This window comes from Lithobates pipiens, unplaced genomic scaffold, assembly GCF_037356315.1.
Source record: "Lithobates pipiens isolate NorthernLeopardFrog02 unplaced genomic scaffold, aLitPip1_a1.2 Scaffold_27, whole genome shotgun sequence".
In the NCBI taxonomy this organism is placed as follows: Eukaryota; Metazoa; Chordata; class Amphibia; order Anura; family Ranidae; genus Lithobates; species Lithobates pipiens.
The window spans coordinates 19,046,566-19,069,962 of record NW_027507788.1 but is presented as its reverse complement, the minus strand read 5'-3'; the positions used below and the strand labels follow the sequence as shown (position 1 = coordinate 19,069,962).

Below are 23,397 nucleotides of genomic sequence, written 5' to 3'. Positions count from 1 at the left end.
TCAGGACCCGACAAACAGGCCAGGTTTTAAGTATTACCTTGGGGGAGATGCAGACTAGAATATGGCAATCACTGATCAGCAAATGATATCACCTGTGATGTATGCATTTCAGTTATCTTGCAAACCTGGCCTGTAAGGGTCCGTTCACACAGGGGCAACACGACTTTCAACACGACTTTTGGAGGCAACTTGGACACGACCTGAACACGACTTGGGGTGACTTACAACACGACTTTAAGTCGCCCCAGACCAGGCGACTTTTGCCGCGGCCAATCAGAGAATGAGCTCTAAAGAGGGAACTCCACGCCAAATTATGAAAAAAATTTGGCGTGGGTTCCCCCTCCGAGAGCATACCAGGCCCTTGGGTCTGGTATGAATATTAAGGGGAACCCCCTACGCCGAAAAAACGGCGTGGGGATCCCCCCAGATTCATACCAGACCCTTATCCGAGCACGCTACCCGGCCGGCCAGGAAAGGGGGTGGGGACGAGCGTGCGGCCCCCCCCTCCTGAGCCATACCAGGCCGCGTGCCCTCAACATGGGGGGTGCCTTGGGGAAGGGGGGGCCGCGCGGCCCCCCACCCCAAAGCACCTTGTCCCCATATTGATGAGGACAAGGGCCTCTTCCCGACAACCCTGGCCGTTGGTTGTCGGGTTTGCGGGCGAGGGGCTTATCGGAATCCGGGAGCCCCCTTTAATAAGGGGGCCCCCCTGGATACCGGCCCCCACCCTATGTGAATGAGTATGGGGTACAATGTACCCCTACCCATTCACCTGTGAAAAAAAGTACAAAAAAAACACAACACACAAGATAAAATACTTTATTGCACAGCTCCGGGGGTCTTCCGTCTTCGGGGGTCTTCTCGCCGGACTCCTCCGCTATCTTCTTGTAGCTCTTTTACTAGCAGGGGAGCCCGGCATTCTTCCTCGCCGCCGCCCTCTTCTTCCGACTTCGAGGGTCTTGTCCCCCTCTTCGGTTCTTCTGCCGGGCCACCGCGCCTTCTTATAGCTCTTTTACAGGCGGTGGCCCGGTCTTCTGTCGCCGCCGTTGCTGCCTTCCGTTCTTCTTCTTCTTCTCCTTCTTCTCCTTGAGATGTTGACTCGACGTTCTCTCCGGCCGCAATGCCAGGGACGCGCTGTGCGGCGACTTATATAGGGACAAGGGGCGGGGTCATCGGTTGATGTCACATGGGTTGGTGTCACATGGTGACCCCGCCCCCTTACGATGTCACAGTCCCGGAAGATGCTGGGACTGTCGCCATGTGACATCAACCCATTTTAAATGTTTTTTAGATGTTGTCCGACCTGAGGCGACTAGGGGCGACCTGAAGTCGGATCGGAGTTGCCCCTGTGTGAACGGACCCTTAGTGGGCCCTGAGGACAGGGTTCATGAACATCGCACAGGTGATCAAATACCACCAAAAGAAACTCTATTTGGGGGGAAAAAAATGATAAAAATGTAATTTGAGTACAATGTTGTATGACCGCGCAATTGTCATTCAAAGTGCATCAGCGCTGAAAGCTGAAAATTGGTCTGGATAGGAGGGGGGGTTTAAGTGGCCAGTAAGCAAGTGGTTAAAGAGGAACTGTAGTCTGCTCACATAATATGTAATAAAAACACCTTTGACATTCTGAAGCTTCCCTCCAACCACTTTGCATATTATTTTACATCATATGCAAATATGCTGCAGAAATCTCCCTCCGCTGAGTCTGGCTGCTTCCATTTTAACTGTGGGCAGCTGAAGCTGCTGCCTGTTCACTTCCTGGATTACACAGAGGTACACCTCCAGCTCTCATTGGCCCTCTTATGACTCCCCCCCCCCCCCCCCGACTCCTGGCAAACTCTCACAACAGGGTTAGAGAGAACTGTGCATGGTGTCATAAGTCTAGGCTTATTACAAGACAAGAAACAAGAAGTGGGCTGTATAAGCATAGCTCCCAACTGTCCCTGATTTCGAGGGACTGTCCCTGATTTGGAACAATGTCCCTCCGTCCCTCATTCCTCCTCATTTTGCTCTGATCTATAAAGCCGTATATAAAATGCACTTTCTATCTATCAAAAATTGTTTTCCAGTGCTAAACCTTTCATCTGATTTCTAAATTGCTGCATTTGTAAATTCCAAAAGCCAATATAAAGGAATAGAAGTGGTAAAAAAAAAAAAAAAAAAAAAAAGCACTTGTGGTTTTAACCAATCTTGATTTTTCTGTACAATTCTCCTTTAAGGGGGCGTGGCAAGGGGGGTGTCCTATGCCTGCCTACTTTTGCCTATAGGTGTACCTCATTCCCATCTCAAAAAGTTGGGAGGTGTGGTATAAAGTATTTACTGTCACAAATAAAAAGAGAGGCCTGGAGCAAGGGAATGAAAAGGACTAGCAGAGGGCCGGTGTTCTGGCATATAGTGTCCTGCCATCGGCTACTGTCCGCCCCGTACTGCGCATGTGCAGCACAGAGCAGAAGAAGCTTTGGAAAATCTCTGAAGATGAACGACGCCTGCGCCATGAGTCGAGGTGGTAGCCCCCCCCATCCAAGCGCACATAGGGCTGCCGATATTAGAGGGCCCCTCGCGGGCTCGCTTGCCACGCTTCGGGCTCGGCTCTTTTTATTCCGACTCTATGTCTACTTGGATGGTGGGGCTAGAACCTGGACTCACAGCGCAGGCGCCATTCATCTTCGGCTATTTTGGGAATCTGTGTGTGCTGTGTACTGCGCATGCGCAGTACACATCGGACACTATCCGATGGGGGACTCTATATGATAGGACACCGGCATGACAAGGTGATAAGGGAACAGCATGGGTCAACAAAATAGTGAGAAGATTAATGATTGGAGGAGAAATGGGAATAGGTTTAGATTATGTAAGGAGCAAGGTGGGCGGGCCTGGGCAACACTGCAGGGGATCGTGTCACAGAAACAGTTTCCCCCCTATCCTCCCTGTGTTTTGTGTTTTAATTTTTCTTTATTTCAGGTGAAAATGGACATGTCATGGCAGCGAGGAGATGGCGGTGGTGGTCTTTGATGGTGGCAAGTAACCTATGAGATGAAAGTGTGGGGCCCGATGGGCCCACGGTGTATACAGTTAACACGGGTTAACTGGATGATGGTAATGGTGGCACTGAGGGAATTAGGGTTGCCATATCATCCTTTTAATCCAGGACACACGTTAATTACACGGGTTCTGTGGCTGATTAAGGTGATAATTAAACTCACTTGTTGCCTTATATGCATTAAACCAGCCTCAGAACCTGTGTAATTCATATGTGTTCGGGTTTAAAGTGATGAGGTGACAACCCTAGCGGGAATGGGTTTATCTCTGAGCTGGTGTGACACGACTGGAGGCCTAATAGTATAAGGGTCCTTTCACACGGGGCGGATCAGTGCTGATCCGCTCCGTGGATATCCGCTTGCACAGCGGGGATCACCAGAGCGATCTCCGCTGAGCAGGGAGATGACAGGTCCGTATCTGCACACTGCGCAGGGACAGACCTGTCAAGGCGCCGCTCTCCCCTATGGGAGATCGGGTGACGACGGACCGCAGTGTCCGTCGTCACCCGATCCGATCCGATGACGGATGGAAAAATAGCTTTTTCCTCCGTCACACTTTTTCGGATCGGAGCGGGTCGGATGTCAGCGGACTTGTCACCGTTGACATCCGACGCTCTATAGACCTCTATGGAGCATCTGTTCAGGTCCGTCTGAAAAACTGACAGGCGGGCCTGAACGAATCGCTCGCGTGAAAGGGGCCTACCTCACAACTTTTTGAGATGGGACACCTATCAGCAAAAGTATGCAGGCATAGAACACACCCCTTGCCACGCCCCTTAAAGGAGAATTGTACAGAAAAATCAAGATTCGTTAAACCCACAAGTGCTTTTTTTTTTTCTCTTTTTTTTTTTTACCACTACTATTCCTTTATATTGGCTTTTGGAATTTACAAATGCTGCAATTTAGAAGTCAAATGAAAGATTTAGCAATGGGAAACACTTTTTGATAGATAAAAAGTGCATTTTATATACAGCTATAGAGATCAGACCAAAATGATGGACAAATGAGGAGGAATGAAGGGCAGAGGGACATTCCTCCAAATCAGGGACAGTCCCTCGAAATCAGGGACAGTTGGGAGCTATGTAATACTCAAAAGCCCGCAGTGTGGAAGTGTAACGAAGTTATGTTGGGTAGTACCATCAAAGACCACCGGAGGGAGCAACTGATATTCTGGAATTTTTCTGTTTTGGTTGAGAAAATTGAGTACTGCCCGTGATACTTTTTTTATTTGCATTACTCACAATTGCACTAACACGGCTACAATCACATTAAGCTTTGTTATGGTTAAAATGTTATATATATAATTTCTCTCTCTCTCTCTCTCTCTCTCTCTCTCTATATATATATATATATACGATCTCTCCGGCCGGAATGCCAGGGACGCACTGCGCGGCCACTTATATAGGGACAAGGGGCGGTGTCACATGGCTTTATGTCACATGGGTTGGTGTCACATGGTGACCCCGCCCCCTTACGATGTCATAGTCCCCATGTGACATCAACCCATGTGACCAACCCATGTGACATAAAGCCATGTGACACCGCCCCTTGTCCCTATATAAGTGGCCGCGCAGCGCGTCCCTGGCATTCCGACCGGAGAGATCGTCGAGGCAACATCTCCTGGAGAAGAAGAAGAAGAAGAAGAAGAAGAACGGAAGGCGGCGGCGACAGAAGACCGGGCCACCGCCTGTAAAAGAGCTATAAGAAGGCGCGGTGGCCCGGCAGAAGAACCGAAGAGGGGGACAAGACCCCCGAAGTCGGGAGAAGAGGCCGGCGGCGAGGAAGAAAGCCGGACTCCTCCGCTAGCAAAAGAGCTACAAGAAGATAGCGGAGGAGTCCGGCTAGAAGACCCCCGAAGACGGAAGACCCCCGGAGCTGTGCAATAAAGTATTTTATCTCGTGTGTTGTGTTTTTTTTTTGTACTTTTATTTTACAGGTGAATGGGTAGGGGTACATTGTACCCCATACTCATTCACATAGGGTGGGGGGCCGGTATCCGGGGGCCCCCTTATTAAAAGGGGCTCCCGGATTCCGATAAGCCCCCCCCCGCAGACCCCGACAACCAACGGCCAGGGTTGTCGGGAAGAGGCCCTTGTCCTCATCAACATAGGGACAAGGTGCTTTGGGGTGGGGGGGCCGCGCGGCCCCCCTTCCCCAAGGCACCCCCCATGTTGAGGGCACGCGGTCTGGTACGGCTCAGGAGGGGGGGCGCTCGCTCGCCCCCCTTTCCTGGCCGGCCGGGTAGCGTGCTCGGACAAGGGTCTGTTGTGGACTTGGAGGGGACCCCCACGCCGATTTTTTTCGGCGTTGGGGTTCCCCTTTAAGTCCATTCCAGGCGGCGGGGTCAGCGACGTCTCCTTCGCGGGCCCTGCCTACCTGGAGACGCGCTCGAAATGAGCGGACTTTCCTCCGCGTGTGTGGGCGAGTCCGTTCATTTCAAAAGTAGGGCGGATAGTATGGCGGACTTAGTACGCCGTATTAGTCCGCTCAAAAAGTGGTGTGTGTGGTCAAGTCCGTTCATTCGAAAGTATGACGGACTGTCCGTCGGATTGTCTGACGGACTAAGTTGGCCATACAGTCCGCCCCGTGTGTATGCGGCTTTATTCTTAATAAAATATATTTTTGTACTATGTCACTGCCCATCTTGTCTGTAAAGTCCAAATTAGGGCCCTGTGGCCCTTTACCCTTTCTCTCCTCTATGTCCACATTCTCAAGAGTAGCTATTTTAGCAAATAAGAGCAGTTCAATCTGCAAGATCGAGTAGGGACTGACCAGAGAGGGATCACTTTGACACAGTTGGCTTGAACATGTATTGCAGTTGTGGGAACTACGAATCCTCATTTTATAAGCAATAGTTTGCTATAAGGAAGGGTTAACAAGTGGCAACTCTATATTGTCAAAAGTATTGTGACGCCTGCCTTTACATGCACATGAACTTTAATGGCATCCCAGTCTTAAAATTTCATACAACGAATGATCTGCTGATTTTCGAATTGGTATGGTGCTTTCGACAGCCAATTCCGATTTTTCGTACGACAAAAGCTGGAGGTGCAGACTATAAAATTTTTGTCGAATGTCCGATTTTCGTTTTCATTAGTATGGTTTCGTTCAGAAAAATCGTTAAAACCAAGACTACACATGCTCAGAAATGAAAGAATACATACAAAACTTTTCAACAAAAATCTGATTGTGTGTACGGGGCTTTAGTCCGTAGTGTTGACTATTGAATTGGCTTACCATTTTCAGCTATAACAGTTTCAACTCTTCTGGGAAGGCCGTCAACAAGGTTTAGGAGTGTGTCTGGTGCACAGTCATGTTGGAAGGGGCCAACCCCAAACTGTTCCCACAAAGTACCGGACCATGAAATTGTCCAGAATGTCTTGGTATGCTGACGCCTTAATGCCGCGTACACACACGAGCGGACTTTTCAACATCCAAAGTCCGACGGACTGAGTCCGTCAGACTATTCGATCGTGTGTGGGCTGCAACGGACTTTTGACTCGCCAAAGTCCGAAGGACTTTAGAATATGGAACATGCTTCAAATTTTCCCGACGGAACTCCGCTGGACCCGGTCCCTTCGAAAACTCCGCTCGTGTGTGTGCTATTCCGATGGACTAAAACCGACGCTAGGGCAGCTATTGGCTACTGGCTATGAACTTCCGTATTCGAATCCAGTCGTACGTCATCACGTTCGAATCCGTCGGAGTTTAGTGTGATTGTGTGTGGCCAAGTCCGCTCCGCCGAAAAGTCCGTCAGAACTCCGTCGGAACTCCGGCAGAACTCAGACGGAACTCCTTCGGAAGTCTGTCGGACATAAGTCCTCTCGTGTGTACGGGGCTTTAGAGTTCCCTTCACTGGAACTAAGGGGCCAAGCCCAACCCCTGAAAAGCAACCCCACACCATAATCCCCCCTCCACCAAATGATTTGGACCAGTGCACAAAGCAAGGTCCATAAAGACATGGATGAGCGAGTTTGGGGTGGAGGAACTTGACTGGCCTGTCCTCAACCCAACAGAACACCTTTGTGACGAATTAGAGTGAGCCAGGCCAACATCAGTGCCTGACCTTTACAAATGCGCTTCTGGAAGAATGGTCAAACATTCCCATAGACACACTCCTAAACCTTGTGGACGGCCTTCCCAGAATAGTTGAAGCTGTTATAGCGGCAAAGGGTGGGCCAAGTCAATATTGAACCCTACGGACTAAGACTGGGATGCCATTAAAGTTCATGTGTGTGTAAAGGCAGGTGTCCCAATACTTTTGGTAATATAGTGTATGTGAATAGGGACCATTGAAATGAATGTGACTTTTACTTCCCAGACCAGTAATATAACAGCCAGGAAAAGCACTTTTGCACAATATGTGCTTTTGCAAATTGCCAACTTCCTTGGTTGCATTTCTCTCTTGTCCATTGCTTCACTGATTGCTCACATAATGTAAATGTATAAGTCTCGTACACTGGGAAAGGGACAACACAAAGCTTTGACGATCGTTTAGCAGCCAGAGACAAGGTAGGAGAAAATCTGCCATATACTGTATGGCCAAAAAGTTGTAGACACCTGACCATTAGACCTACATGAACTGGTTGGACATCCCATTTCCAGAACCATGGCAATTAATACTGAGTTGGTGGCTATAACAATCTGATCTCTTCTAGGAAGGCTTTCCACAAGGCTTTGGAGCGTGTCTGTAGGACTTTGTGTCCATTCAGCCAAATTAACAATTTGTGAGGTCAGGTTCTGCTGTGGGATGAGAAGACCTGGCTTTCTACCAGCATTTCAAGCCATCCCAAAGGTTCTCAGTAGGGTTGGGGGTCAGAGCTCTGTGCAGGACACCTGAGTTCTTCTACACCAGTGATCTCCAAACTGCACTACTCCACCCAGGGCCAGGACAAGGGGTGGGCAGGAGGGACGGCTGCCCTGGGGACTGTGGTATCATGTAAGGTTTGGAGGTACCTCAAGAAAAATGGGGGGGGGGGGAGGGATTTGTGTTGGGTTTTTAAAGTCTTTGCCCTTGTACACACGGTCGGACATTCCAACGGAAAATGTCCGATCGGACCGTGTTGTCGGATAATACGACCGTGTGTGGGCTCCATCAGACTGTTTCCGTCAGAATATCCAACGGACAAAGTTTTCCAGCTTGGCTATAAAACTTTCCAACAACATGATCCGATCGGACCTTGTCTGATCATGTGTAGAGAATTCCGATCTGACCAAGTGCCACGCATGCTCAGATCAAATTCCTACACCAAAGCTACTGGCTACTAGCCTGAACGTAGTCCCGACGTAACGAAACAACGTCATCACGTTCTGAACAATCGGATTTTCCGACAACTTTGTCCGACCGTGTGTATGCAACAGTTTCGGACAAAATCCGTCAGACAAAATCCGTCTGACAAAATCAGACGGATTTGGTTGTCGGAATGTCCGACCGTGTGTACAGGGGCTTATGCTTATGGATGTTTTTTCCGAAGGAATTCCGCTCAAGCTTGGCTTGCATACACACGGTCACACAAAAGTTTGCTAAACTTTCGACCGCTAAGAACGCGGTGACGTACAACACAACGATGAGCCGAGAAATTGAAGTTCTATGCTTCCGAGCATGCATAGGAATTTTGCGCTTCGGAATTGGTACAGATGATCGGAATTTCAGATCGGAACTTTTTGCGACCGAAAAATTGAGAACCTGCTCTTAGTCTTTTGCTAGCAGGAATTCCGCCAGCAAAAGTCCGACGGAGCATACATGCGGTCGCATTTTCCCACCAAAAGCTCTCATCGGAACTTTTGCTGGCTGAATTTTCCGATCGTGTGTACGTGGCATTACAAGCATTTTACAGCTTCACACATTTTTGTTTATCCAATAGAAAGTACTAGGAGGAGGAGAGGGAGAGGAATTTAGGGGTGGAGAGATGCTGTTTTAGCAGAAAACGCTTGGAAAACGCTCAAGTCAGGCATTTCTATTGAAGTCTATGGAGCCAAAAACACTTGTAATCTGCCTAAAAGAAGCTCATGTACTTTTTTGAGCAACAGGCGTTTTTCTTCAGGTGACAGAACACTCATACACTATATTACCAAAAGTATTGGGACACCTGCCTTTACACACACATTAACTTTTTAATGGAATCCCAGTCTTAGTCCGTAGGGTTCAATATTGAATTGGCCCACCCTTTTCAGCTATAACAGCTTCAACTCTTCTGGAAAGGCCGTTCCACAAGGAGTGTGTCTATGGGAATGTTTGACCATTCTTGTAGAAGCGCATTTGTGAGGTCAGGCACTGATGTAGACAAGAAGGCCTCCACTCTAATTCATCCTAAAGGTGTTCATGTTGGAACAGGAAGGGGCCATCCCCAAACTTTTCCCACAAAGTTGAAAGCATGAAATTGCCCAAAATGTCTTGGGATGCTGACACCTTAAGAGTTCCCTCCACTGGAACTAAGGGGCCAAGCCCAACTCCTGAAAAACAACCCCACATCATAATCCCCCCTCCACCAAATAGTTTGGACCAGTGCACAAAGCAAGGTCCATAAAGACATGGATGAGCTAGTTTGGGGTGGAGGAACTTGACGGACCTCAACCCGATAGAACACCTTTGGGATGAATTAGAGTGGAGACTGCAAGTCAGGCCTTCTCGTCCTGACCTCACCAATGCGCTTCTGGAAGAATGATCAAACATTCCCATAGACACACTCCTAAACCTTGTGGATGTCCTTCCCAGAAGAGTTGAAGCTGTTATAGCTGCAAAGGGTGGGCCAACTCAATACTGAACCCTACGGACTAAGACTGGGATGCCATTAAAGTTCATGTGTGTGTAAAGGCAGGCGTCCCAATACTTTTGGTAATATAGTGTATGTGAACATGGGTCATTGAAACAAATGGGATTTGGCTTGTTGCATTTTAGAGCTATCAGCTTCAAGCAGAAAATTGCTCAGGTGTGAACAGAAGCCTCAAGCTTGGATCATATTTTTTTACCATAACTCTAATTTTCCATGTTTTCCATGTCCAGGTCCATTTCCAAGGATGGTCCACCTTAAGTGGCCAGTTGGCATTTCATTCATTCAGCTGTCTGCCAGCGCCCTCGCGGCAGTGACTGCATTCACAAAATCCTGGGGATTCATCCCTGACCAGTCTCTATACTTTGGCTTAACTGACCTCAGACCCCACACAGGTGAGACGTTTGCAGTACGTTGAGGGCTTGACTGGGGGGATTGAAGTATGAAGTAATTGAGCCTCTAACAGTAGTGCAAGACCAGATACATAGTTCCAGAAACAAATGTTATTGTGGAAGAAGGCATCGTTGGTAAACCAGTAAAGGTGTCCTTTGGATCCCTTTATAGGTCAATAGTTACAGTGCAGGCACCCTGCCCCTTCCTTACAGACCTCCAGGGCAGCCATCAGAATTTTTTGGGCCCCTTACACAGCTTTAGGCCTGGCCCCCACCCCCCCCAACCCCGAGCCTGACCACCTGACCACCAACATTCCCCAGGGCTTGCCCACGGTCCACACACTGGCCACCTCACCTGTATGCACTCAGCCCCCCTCCCCCCATAATCCTGTATATATGTCAGCCCCCCACACACCTGTATATATGTCAGCCCCCCCACAATCCTGTATATATGTCAGCCCCCCACACACCTGTATATATGTCAGCCCCCCCACAATCCTGTATATATGTCAGCCCCCCCCCACACACCTGTATATATGTCAGCCCCCCACACACCTGTATATATGTCAGCCCCCCCACACACCTGTATATATGTCAGCCCCCCCCACACACCTGTATATATGTCAGCCCCCCCCCACACACCTGTATATATGTCAGCCCCCCCACACCTGTATATGTCAGCCCCCCACATACCTGTATATATGTCAGCCCCCCCACACACCTGTATATATGTCAGCCCCCCATACACCTGTATATATGTCAGCGCTCCCCCCACAGACCTGTATATATGTCAGCCCCCCCCCCCCACACCTGTATATGTCAGCCCCCCACACCTGTATATGTCAGCCCCCCACACACCTGTATATATGTCAGCCCCCCCACACACCTGTATATATGTCAGCCCCCCATACACCTGTATATATGTCAGCGCTCCCCCCACAGACCTGTATATATGTCAGCCCCCCCCCACACCTGTATATGTCAGCCCCCCACACCTGTATATATGTCAGCCCCCCCACACACCTGTATATATGTCAGCCCCCCCACACACCTGTATATATGTCAGCCCCCCCACACACCTGTATATATGTCAGCCCCCCACACACCTGTATATATGTCTGCGCTCCCCCCACAGACCTGTATATATGTCAGCCCCCCCCACAACTGTATATGTCAGCCCCCCCCACACTTGTATATGTCAGCCCCCCACACCCCTGTATATATGTCAGCCCCCCCACACACCTGTATATATGTCAGCCCCCCACACACCTGTATATATGTCTGCGCTCCCCCCACAGACCTGTATATATGTCAGCCCCCCCCACAACTGTATATGTCAGCCCCCCCCCACACTTGTATATGTCAGCCCCCCACACACCTGTATATATGTCAGCCCCCCCACACCTGTATATGTCAGCCCCCCACACACCTGTATATATGTCAGCCCCCCATACACCTGTATATATGTCAGCGCTCCCCCCACAGACCTGTATATATGTCAGCCCCCCCACACCTGTATATGTCAGCCCCCCCACACCTGTATATGTCAGCCCCCCACGCACCTGTATATATGTCAGCCCCCCCACACACCTGTATATATGTCAGCCCCCCATACACCTGTATATATGTCAGCCCCCCCACACACCTGTATATATGTCAGCCCCCCCACACGCCTGTATATATGTCAGCCCCCCCTCACACCTGTATATATGTCAGCCCCCCCACACACCTGTATATATGTCAGCTCCCCCACACACCTGTATATGTCAGCCCCCACACACCTGTATATATGTCAGCCCCCCCCACACACTTGTATATATGTCAGCCCCCCCACACACCTTTATATATGTCAGCCCCCCCACACGCCTGTATATATGTAAACCCCCACACACCTATATATATGTCAGCTCCCCACACACCTGTATATATGTCAGCCCCCCCACACACCTGTATATATGTCAGCCCCCCACACACCTGTATATATGTCAGCCCCGACACACCTGTATATATGTCAGCCCCCCCCCCCCCCACACACACACAGACACACCTGTATGTATGCCAGCCCCTCACATACACAAACAGCCCCCCTCCCTTTCCTTCACAGGAAACAGCCCCTTGTAAAGAAGGTCTTCCTACCTGGTCCCAGCCCATTTTCACGAAGCTGACATGTTGCTGAGAAGCTCAGTACAGAACACACGAGGGGTGCACATACACAAAGTTGCCAGAGGTGGCAGTAAAGAGCTCGATGTCTGAGCTCAATGACACATAGAGCAGCAGAAACTGTGAAATTGTTTCTGTAATGCACAGTGCAGCTCCCCTTCCCCCATCCTGCCTTCTTCTGGCCTGGGCGGGCCCCTCGGGCCCCAGGGCCCCTTACAGTTGTGATGGCTGTACTCCCCTGATGGCGGCCCTGCAGACCTCTGACTGAGATGATCTTTTGTGATACCTTTTTAGGGATTGCTTGCAAAGAATGATGGGCCATAGATCTGTGGGTGAAGGGTTGGGGTACAGATCCACTTACTGTGCTACTTCGGGGTCCAAATGACACCAGTCTATGTTTACTCATTTAAAAGACCTTTCAACTGATGTATTGGTGACCTAGTACTAACTTGGTGCAAATTGTTTAAAGTGATACTAAACACACACTGTATAATTTACATTATCCCTTCTCTTTCTGTATGTGGAGGATGGCGCTGTAATTATTTTAATTATAAAGAAACCCATCCAAGGACCTTCTTTCCTAATCAATATATAGCTGTCACATGACCCGGCTCTGTGGGGAAACGGTCTCAGGAGGAGCTTCTAGTCCTCTGCTGCTGTTTACATGTTCAATAAAAAAAAAAAAAAACAGCCTATAGATTACAGAGTAAATATAAATAATTAATATCAATAAACTGTTTTAAATTGTCATAAAAATATATATATATATATTTGAAATTAAATCTTTATTATTTTGTGGAAATAATATGGCGTGGGCGGATTTCTGATTTGCGTTACACCCCTCCAGCCTGTGTCTTAGAATAACAAGGAGGTGAAGCCGCCATCAATCAAGATGTAATAACCCGCCCCCATTGTGTTTAGCTGGTTAGTGAGCATGGAGGAGGAGGGAGGGAGTGGGCTGTCATTTATCACTGTCTATATGCCCATGTGTGAGACTCATGGGCTGCTCGGATGTGATCAAAGAAGAAATGCTCAGGGTAGAAATATACTGAAGACTGAGCATGTGCAGAGCTGCCAACACTGCTCTGCAAAAGCCCCACCTGCAGTGGGGACATGGACAAGAGGGGGAGCTAGAGAGCAGCAGGATCAACTTTTTTTGCAGAACACAGAAAACGAATCTCATAGTGACTCGCAGAGTGTATGTGAATAGCATGTAGTACACCATTTATTGATTGTTTTTAATGATGTTGGTCTAATTACAATTTAATTTCTTTAACAACTAAATCCACATCATAAAAAAACTATCAATAAATGCTGTATTACATGCTGTTCATACTCACTCATTCCTTTTCTGTATTCTGCAAAAAAACTGGTAGATCCTGCTGTTTTCTGCCCCCCCTCCCATCCATGTCCCCGCTGCAGTTGGGGATTTTGCAGAGCAGTGTTGGCAGCTCTGCACATGCTCAGTTTTTAGTAAGTGTCTATCAGCAGAGGCTGGTCCATTAGGGGAGCAGGGGTGTCACCCCCCTAATCTCCATGCGCCAGCCCCAAATCTCAGTGCTTAGAGCCTGAGACTCTAATTGGCATCAAAACGTTTGGGCTCAGGGCACAGAGCACTGCGCCCCGAGCCCACCCACTTGTGACATTAGCGAATCAATATTCGCTATTGTCTTCCGTCTTCTCCTACCGACCAATCAGGACAGGAGGCAGGTCTTAAGGCCAAATTAGCTAGGAGGAGAAGCCAGGAAAGGTGCGACCTAGGTGGGGTAAGTGGAGTTTGTTTGCCGTCCCCCCCAAAAATGGAGCGCCAGCCTCTACTGGTTTCTATGCTTAGCATTTCCTCCCTATCACATCTGAGCAGCCTGTGTGACTATATATTCCCAATTTGTGCACATTGGGGATATGCCCGTGACATTACATGTGGGACATATAAAATCTTATAGCAGATGTTAATATGGAGACCCCTGGTCCAAACTGTGTAGTGTAGGAAAGATAAAGGTATACAAAGTAATTTTAATACTGTTCTGGGCCTGTGCTGTCCTTTAACAGGGGTAGGTTTAAAAATGTGGTTGCTTTCAGGTATGCCTTATAAATCTAGGATTTGCCCTGAAAGTCTTATTTAAAACACACTCAAAAACAAATTATTACCTGTTTATTTTGTTTTTATCTTTAAAGATGATGTCCTAAATCTGCTTATGGCAGTCCTGGGCATTGGGTTAGTCGTGTCGTTACCGTGCTGCATTCTTGAATTTTGGGCTGATGTGGGATGTAATATCCTCCTCTGCTGTGTGTCAGGCCTGATGGGTAAGATAATGTTTTGTATTATAAACCTATAATCTAATGAGACCCCCCTAGATAGCCTGATGATTCTGTTTTACCAAAAATATACTCCATATATGGCCCTCACACCGATATGAGCTTGTTGGACATCATATTCCAAAACCATGGGAATTAATATAGCTGCCCCCCCACATTGCAGCTATAACAGCCCCCACTCTTCTGGGAAGACTTTTCATGAGATTATGGAGTGTGTCTGTGGAATTTTTTTGCCCATTCAGCCAAGAGAACACGTGGTAAGGTCAGATACTGAAGTTAGATGAGAAGACCTGTTTCGTAATTGCCATTCTAATTCACGCCAATAGTGTTCGGTAGGATTGAGGTCAGGACTTTGTGCAAGACATTTGAGCTTCTCCAGGCCAAACTAATCAAGCCATGTCTTTATGGAGGTTACTTTGTGTACATTGTTATTTTCAGTAGGGTTGAAGTCAAGGCCAGGGCCGTCTTTAACATTGACTGGACCCGGGGCAAACATTTTCTCCCTCCCCCATGCAATTTCGCTCTCCACCTTCTCTGAGACATACAATAAATAGCAGCTAGACTTAAAATCAGTTTACTGTATCAGATCGGGCAGAGATTGCGATTGGTTGCCAGAGGTTACAGCATATCATTACCGCTCACTGACTGGTTGCTAGAGGTTACAGCACACATTATAGCTCACTGATTAGTTGCTAGAGGTTACAGCACATGAGTTCTGCTTGTTGATTGGTTGCTAGAGATTACTGTACAGTAATACTGCTCACGGGTTCCTATAGGTTACAGCACATCTTCTCCTCACTTCAGGGGGGCATGATATATATGAATGTCACCTTCAGGGCCGTCTTTAAGGCAGGGCAAAAGGGGCAGCTGCCCTGGGCCCTGTCATTGTTGTGGTGCCCAAAGCAGCTGCCTCATACTTGCCAACTATCCCAGTTTACATTCCCTTGTCCCTTGAAGTTTTAGTCCTGTGCTGCTACTAATGCTGCCCAGCTCTGCCCTATTGTTGTGTACAGATGACTCACCTGCAGACCTGTGTTTACATGTAAATACTGGCATTCATATGTAAATAGCAGTGACATGCATATGTAAATAGCTGAGGCCAACTGCATTGATATGTAAATAAAGGCAGCATTCATAGATATATCATGCCCCCCTGCAGTGAGGAGAATATGTGCCGTAACCTATAGCAACCAGTGAGCAGTATTACTGTACAGCAATCTCAACAAGCAGAAATGTGCTGTAACCTCTAGCAACTAATCAGTGAGCCTTAAGGAGTGCTGTAACCTCTAGCAACCAGTCACTAAGCAGTAATGATATGCTGTAACCTCTGGCAAACACGCAATCGCTGCCTGATCTGATACAGTAAACTGATTTTAAGTCTAGCTGCTATTTATGGTATGTCTCAGAGAAGGGGGAGAGCGAAATTGCATGTGGGGAGGGGGGGCCCTAAGAAAATTTTTGCCCAGGGTCCAATCAATATTAAAGACGGCCCTGGTCACCTTTATTTACATATGAATGCCACTGGCCTCAGCTATTTACATATGAATACTGCTGCTATTTAAATATGAATAAAGGCTTTTTACATGTAAACACAGGGTTTGCGGGTGAGTCACCCGTACACAACAATAGGGCAGAGCTGGGCAGCATTAGTAGCAGCACTTCACACTGAGATTTCGGGACACAGCACAGGACTAAAACTTCAAAGGACAAGGGAATTTAAACTGGAATGGTTGGCAAGTATGAGGCAGCTCCTTTGGGCCCCACAACAATGACAGGGCCCAGGGCAGCTGCCCCTTTTGCCCTGCCTTAAAAACGGCCCTGGTCAAGGCTCTGTGCAGGACACTTGAATTCCTCCATGTCAAACTCATCAGGCCAAATCTTTATGGAGCTGGCTTTGTGTATATTGTCATTTTCAGTAGGGTTGAGGATAAGGTTCTGTTCAGGACATTTGAATTCCTCCATGCCAAACTCATCAAGCCTGTCTTTATGGAGCTGGCTTTGTTCAAAGGGGTACAGTCATGCTGAAACAGAAGTAGGGTCTTTATCAAACTGTTACCACAAGTTTGGAAGAGCACAGTACGCTTCACTGGAAACATCTAAGCTCCATCATTTAGAGGGAGGTCCACATACGTTTGGCATTACAGAGTAACAATAATACCATCGTGCCCAGGGTTGGTCAAGTGATCAAATGATGATGCAATGGTCAGATGATCTGAGTTGGGGATTTGTCCTGCCCTCATCTTTCAAAACCTGATAACAAATACCACATGGGCTTCTAAAGAGTTTTGACTGCTTCTTACATCTTACTTTTTTTACTTTATAGCTCTCTTGGCTTTTGCGGCAATGATCCATGGAATTGTTGTTCTCAACACCGCTTTTTACTTCCAGTACTCCTGGACCTTTGGATTGGGATGGCTGACAGTAATCATCGCAGTTGCCTCAGGTATGAATAATCCAAAGCACATGTAGCACCTCTCTGATACCCCACAGGTAGGATAGTGCGTTCAGAGACAGGGGCAAGCTTTCAACCCAGAACTGAGTCCCTGGTTAAAATGAGGGGACCGACAAAGGATATTGGGCGCCAGATACTTTTGACTTTTTAAGGTTTATTGCAGAACAGTTAGGTGAGGGATATGCGTCCCAGATACTCTAGCACAGTGAGTCTCAACCAGGGTTCCGTCGAACCCTAGGGTTCCTTCAGAGGTTGCTAGGGGTTCCTTCAGCATTGGCAATTTCTGCCTCTCAGATAAGTTCCCAGTGACACCATTGACCTTTTTAGCTATCTGTAAGGAGGTAATTCTTCCCAATGACCACAAGTGTAAGGACCATTCTTCCCACTGACCATCACACTAATGTATCATGACTTGTAGATTTCTAAATTTTAGCAGGGGTTCCCTGAGACCGGAGAACTATTTCAAGGGTTCCTCCATGTTGAAAAGATTGAGAAAGGCTGCTCTAGCAAATCACTTACAGACGCTCCAGATCCAGATCAATGCTCAGCTTCACAGTGTCAGAACTTTTAAGCCAACCCAACAGCAACACTGTAATCATGTTCCCAGATTTATGTATGTCCTCCAAGTAGGTCACCATGTCTTTCTGAGCAACCAGCCTTTTTCCTGTCTCTCTACAGTAAGAGGCCTCCCTGGATCTTCTCCTTGGCACAACTTCCTCCACCCCAGGCAGGACAGCTTGAGGACCACTTCAGCACACTTTAGGCCCTAAACCAGGCTATTGGGCCTAACCTGCAGAACTCAGTCCAGCATCACCTCCCTCAAACTTCCTATTGAATTGGCTGAAGAAAATATAAATATTCATGGCTTTGTTTTTTTGTAAAATCTCTTAATATAACCAGTGAGACCAGAGACAAATCACAAGCCAACTTAAGTTTATGGAAAAACTATACAACCAGTCTGAACTAACTACAGCCCGGCCAGAAACTGAAATTTTGAAATTTTGAAATTTGGAAATTCTAAACTTCGTATATTCTAAATTTTGTAAATTGGAAATTCGGAAATTGGAAATTTCGGAGATTGGAAATCCGGAAATTTGAAATTTCGGAGCTTGGAAATTCGGAAATTGGAAAATTTTGGAAATTTGAAAATTTTGGAAATTTGAAAATTTTGGAAATTTGAAAATTTTGGAAATTTGAAATTCAAAATTTCAGAAATTCGGAATTTGGAAATTTCGAATGCGGTATTTGTTATTTCGGATAATTCGTAACTTCAGATAAATTTGTATTCATTCACAAACAGCCAAATTTGAAAGGAAATTCCAATATTTATAATTTAATAGTTATTATTGGTTACTTATTATTTCCAGTTTTACTTGTTTTCTTCTTTTTTTCAGATTTTTCCAAAAAACTTTCCCAAAAAAGCAAAAAAACGAATAAAACGAAAATGAAAATGAACAAATTTTTTTATCAGCCCACATATCTATACATTTCCACCCCCTTTATGCATTCTGTTACCTTTTGCAACCTTTAACAACCATATGAGCATAAGAAAGTTCATTGTTTCGGTAGTTTACACTTTAGGCCCCTTTCACATGGAACGGATCTGTAATGATCCGCCCCGTGATGATCCTCTTGCTCAGTGGGGATCGCTCTGTTTATCCCCGCTGAGGCCCTGTCAGCTCTCTGCTCTCCTCTATGGGGGGGTCGGATGAACATGGACGGTCTGTCCGTGTTCATCCAATCTGCTCTGCAGACGGATAGAAAAAATAGGATTTTCCTCCGTCTGCAGAATCGGACCATAGCGGAGACGGACGATATCGGGTGTCTGCGGATGTTCATCCGCAGACACCCGCTATCCCATAGGGATACATGTATGTCTGTATTTCATCCAAAAACGGATGGATGAAATACGGATATACGGTCCACATGTGTGAAAGGGGCCTACACTGATGTGTTTGGCTGAGGTGCTGGACTGCATGCTTAATTTTTTGGTTGGTTGATTTGCATTTTGATATAGATTGTAGCAACTAGCTATCACACTTAGAGAGGGCGCTATCTCTAAAACATTGGACAAATTCACTCATGTTTTCTCATTTGAATTGAATGTGGCTTATTCACTCAAAATAATGGGCTTGCATTCGTTTTTTTTTTACTTTTACAACGCTTTTAACACTAGTGCTTTGCACTTGCCATACATTATGAATAGCAACCCATAGCACCTTCCCTTCCTTGGCAACCCACTCCCATGAATAAGGTGCCTTAGGCTCTTTTCACACAGGCAGCCAGGGGGCAGTAAAAACACAGGTGGTTTGTAGCACCCTACTAGGATAGGTGCAAGGTTATGTATATTTAGTTCTTTATCTCTCCTGTAATCAGTGGATCAGCTTGTGATTGCTCTGGTCTGCTCTGAGTTTAGCAGGCTGTGGGTTTTGGCCGCTTTCCCCAATTCTGGAAAGTAGTGGGCTGGAAGAGTCAAATTAACAGTTGGATATTTATGTGGTCTCAGCCAATCCCTGGGGTAGGGTGCCCAAGTGGTGGCTGGGAGTAAGCATAAATATCAGGCAGCCCCTGTCAAACTCTCCCATGTAAGTGGATGGGACTGTGCCGCAACTGAAATACAAACACTTGGCTTGTAGTTACGGCGAGGTCCCACAATGCAAGATCATAATTTTGCAGTCCTCTGTGAATTACTTTTCAGTAGGGAGGGTAATGCTGGTTGGGTTAAAGTGTTTTTCTAGTTGTGGATAAAATGGAGAAATGTTAGATCCTCTTTCAAGTTTCTATTTCTGTCTCCGCCCACAGTAAGGAGAATTGCACCTCTATTTTTAGAGTTGTAGAGAACGATAGGTGGGTTAAGTGGGATATTTCCCAATGGGGACACCTGTACCAGGGACAACTGTCTGAGCTTTGAGAGATTTCTTCTAACGTCCTGTTCCTGGGACAGGAAGTGAAGGGACATTTCCCTACTGGTACACAGACAGCAAAAAAATAAACTGGCAAGGGTTTTAACTCATCCCTTTTTTTTATCCAAAACTAAAACTCTTTAAACTAGCAGAATTGCATTTAATGAACACATAAGTGGACCTGGAGTTTTTTTTTAAATCTTTGCTCGCGTTTTGAATTAATTTGGATTTCTTCTGCTGTGTTTCAGGTGTGTTGAGCTTTTTCACTTGTGAAAAAGAGACTAAAGAGACTGGAATACCTGCAGCTCTGCCAGTACAGGGGGCGACGCAACAGGACATTGCTGTTATCTCAGGAAATATTGGACAGTCCTTCTCATGATCATGGAAAAAAATATGACTGTGCAGTTCTAAGAGGTGTGCCATGCTACGTCTGCTTTATTAAACTGGACCTAGGATCAGATATACATCTAAATCATGTTAAATGCATATATGTTTAGAAATGTGTAACACTTCCAAGTGTAGCTGAGTCAAAACGACTACCAAACAAATGTATTGGTAGTTCAACATTTCTTATTATTTCCAGTGGTAACAAGAAATAAAAGAGAGAAAACATGTTTCAGGCCACAAACCTGCCTTCATCAGGGCTACAAAATAGAAATGAAAAATACAACAGGAATCAAATATGTGTGTGTGTGTGTGTGTGTATGTACAGTATATATGTATGTATCTATGTATGTGTGTATGTATATGTATTTGCGCCTGTTGAAGACCGATGGTGTCGAAACGCGTCAGAAAGCATTACTTGTACCCCACATTGCTTTTATACGTTCTATTTTGTGATCACTTTTAATTTAAATTTTGTACAAAATATATTTTTTCAATAAACCCATTGGTTTTTTTGATCTGCACCATCCAGAGCCCTTTTTTGTTTTTCTTTTTCCATATGTTACTCATACGAGTCTTTACCTGAGATCTGAGATTGGATATGCCCGGTTCCTGAAATACCATTCTTTCCTGGAACTTGGAGACCACCGGACGGTGGTTGTTGGGAATACCTACCTCTATCTGTGATCCGGGACGGTTAAATGAGGACTTCACACCGGGATCCCTCCTACTGAAGGCCAGAGCGTAACCTTTGGTGATTATAAGCCTTTTAGACCCACTGTCGTACGACAGGTGGGTCCAACACTATTGGTAAGAGTACCCATCTTATATCTATAGAAGGTCCTCATATGAACACCGCTTCAGACAAATAGATTGCTGCTGTAGGTTCCTTCCTCTCCTCTTGTTATATCTTGGAAGAGAGGATTGGCTTCTTTCCTATTCAGCACACTAAGAGGACATTTACATAGAGAGACGAACTGACAATAAAAAAAAAAAACAACAACAACATTCATTATATGCAGCCTCATTGCTACTATGTTGCACAATAACTGTTTATGATATCCAGCTTTGTTATGCACTGTATTGCACAATAATTCTTTATGATACTTAGTTTTGTTTGCCTTGTAGTGCACAATAATTGTGGGATCATTCCTTCAGTATTTATACACTTTCTTTGGGGTTTTTTTGTTCACTTATATCAATTGTGTTTATTATCTTAGCGCTACACTATTTATCCTATAAATGCATATATGTTTAGTAATGTGTAACACTTCCAAGTGTAGCTGAGTCAAAATGAGTACCAAACAAATGTATTAGTAGTTCAACATTTCTTATTATTTCCAGTGGTAACAAGAAATAAAAGAGAGCAAACACGTTTCAGGCCACAAACTTGCCTTCATCAGGGCTACAAAATAGAAATGAAAAATACAACAGGAATCAAATATATATATGTGTGTGTGTGTGTGTGTGTATGTACAGTATATATGTATGTATCTATGTTTGTGTGTATGTATATGTGTTTGCATATGTATATATATATATGTGTATGTATATGTATATATATATATATATATATATATATATATATATATATATATATATCTACACATACATATACATGCACACACATGTATATATATAGTGTATATGTGTGTGCACACACATATATATATATATATATATATATATATATATATATATATATATATATATAAAATCGGGGTAACAGGATATTCAGAAATTAAATATGTTTGTGTATTAAAGCAGAAGTAAGATCCATAAAACAGTTTCATTTCTGGCAAGTGCCCGGGAATGTGACACTCCCATTGGTTGTGCTCTCAACCAAACTGTCAAACCATCCAATGGTCGGTGTTATAACTGATCACATGTGCAGCATCATGGCAGTTGTAGATTAAACAGAGGCCAAGGTGGCAGCTTCCTTGGCTGAAAACGATAGGGGGGGGGGGGTGGTTACTTCCACTTTAATATCAATTAATCAATTAGATTCAGGGTAATAGATGGTGTATCTAAAAATAGACGGGGAGGCAACAGAGAATTGGAGTTGAGAAAACGACAGGTGAATTGGATCAGCTTGATACCCTCCAACCTAAGGGGTTAAATTCAGATTTCGATTTGTATTTATTTCTTTTAGATGATATAATTTTGGTTGTTTAGGATTATATATGATTTTTTTTATTGGCTTTAGTAGATAGCTATCATATGCCATTATATATCATCAGGTGGATTTATACACCATTAATTGTGATACAGTTCTAGTAAGTTTTATTATATTTTTACTATTTTCATTATATTTTTTATAAAATATATAGATAGATAATATTTTGATTCACTATATTTTTAGGATTCCCGAGTGAGATATCCTTTATGGGGATGCACATTGGTGTAGTGAATAGCACTTTCACGTAGCATTAAGAAGGGTCGCTGGTTTGAATCCCAACCACGACTCTACCTGCCTGGAGTTTGCATGTTCTCCCTGTGCCTGTGTGGGCTTCCTCCGGGTACTCCGGTTTCCTCCCACACTCCAAAGACATGCTGGTAGGTTAATTAGATCCTGTCTAAATTGTCCCTAGTATGTAAGAATGTGAGTTAGGGACCTTAGATTGTAAACTCCCTGAGGGCAGGGACTGATGTGAATGTACAATGTATATGTTAAGTGCTGCGTAAATTGACGGCGCTATATAAGTACCTGAAATAAATAAATAAAATAATATGGAGTGAGGACACTGACATTACTGTTGACCTTTCGTTCTATGATTGCATTATATCATGTATTTAAACAGAGTTTTATGCAATGATTTACTAATTAACTAATTGATTCCAGATTGTTTGACTTTCTAAATTGATTGACGATGAGCTATATATCCCACCATGTATGTGGTCATTTATAGGCATGAGGTTTAGAAGAAGGGCGCGATCTGTATTAGTCCGAAACTGTCACCACGACTGCCTTATCTTGTT

The 23,397-nt window shown here is 45.4% G+C and overlaps 1 protein-coding gene across 1 annotated transcript; it reads left to right on the top strand.

Moving 5' to 3' along the window:
• The first annotated feature begins 7,477 nt into the window (after positions 1 to 7,477).
• Positions 7,478 to 20,942, top strand: LOC143933620 (uncharacterized). Its single transcript, XM_077456569.1, has 5 exons — positions 7,478 to 7,553; positions 10,045 to 10,206; positions 14,539 to 14,667; positions 17,003 to 17,122; positions 20,283 to 20,942. The coding sequence occupies exons 2-5, from the start codon at positions 10,059 to 10,061 to the stop codon at positions 20,411 to 20,413; spliced, it is 528 nt and encodes a 175-aa protein (XP_077312695.1). The 5' UTR covers positions 7,478 to 7,553; positions 10,045 to 10,058; the 3' UTR covers positions 20,414 to 20,942.
• Positions 20,943 to 23,397: the final 2,455 nt, after the last annotated feature.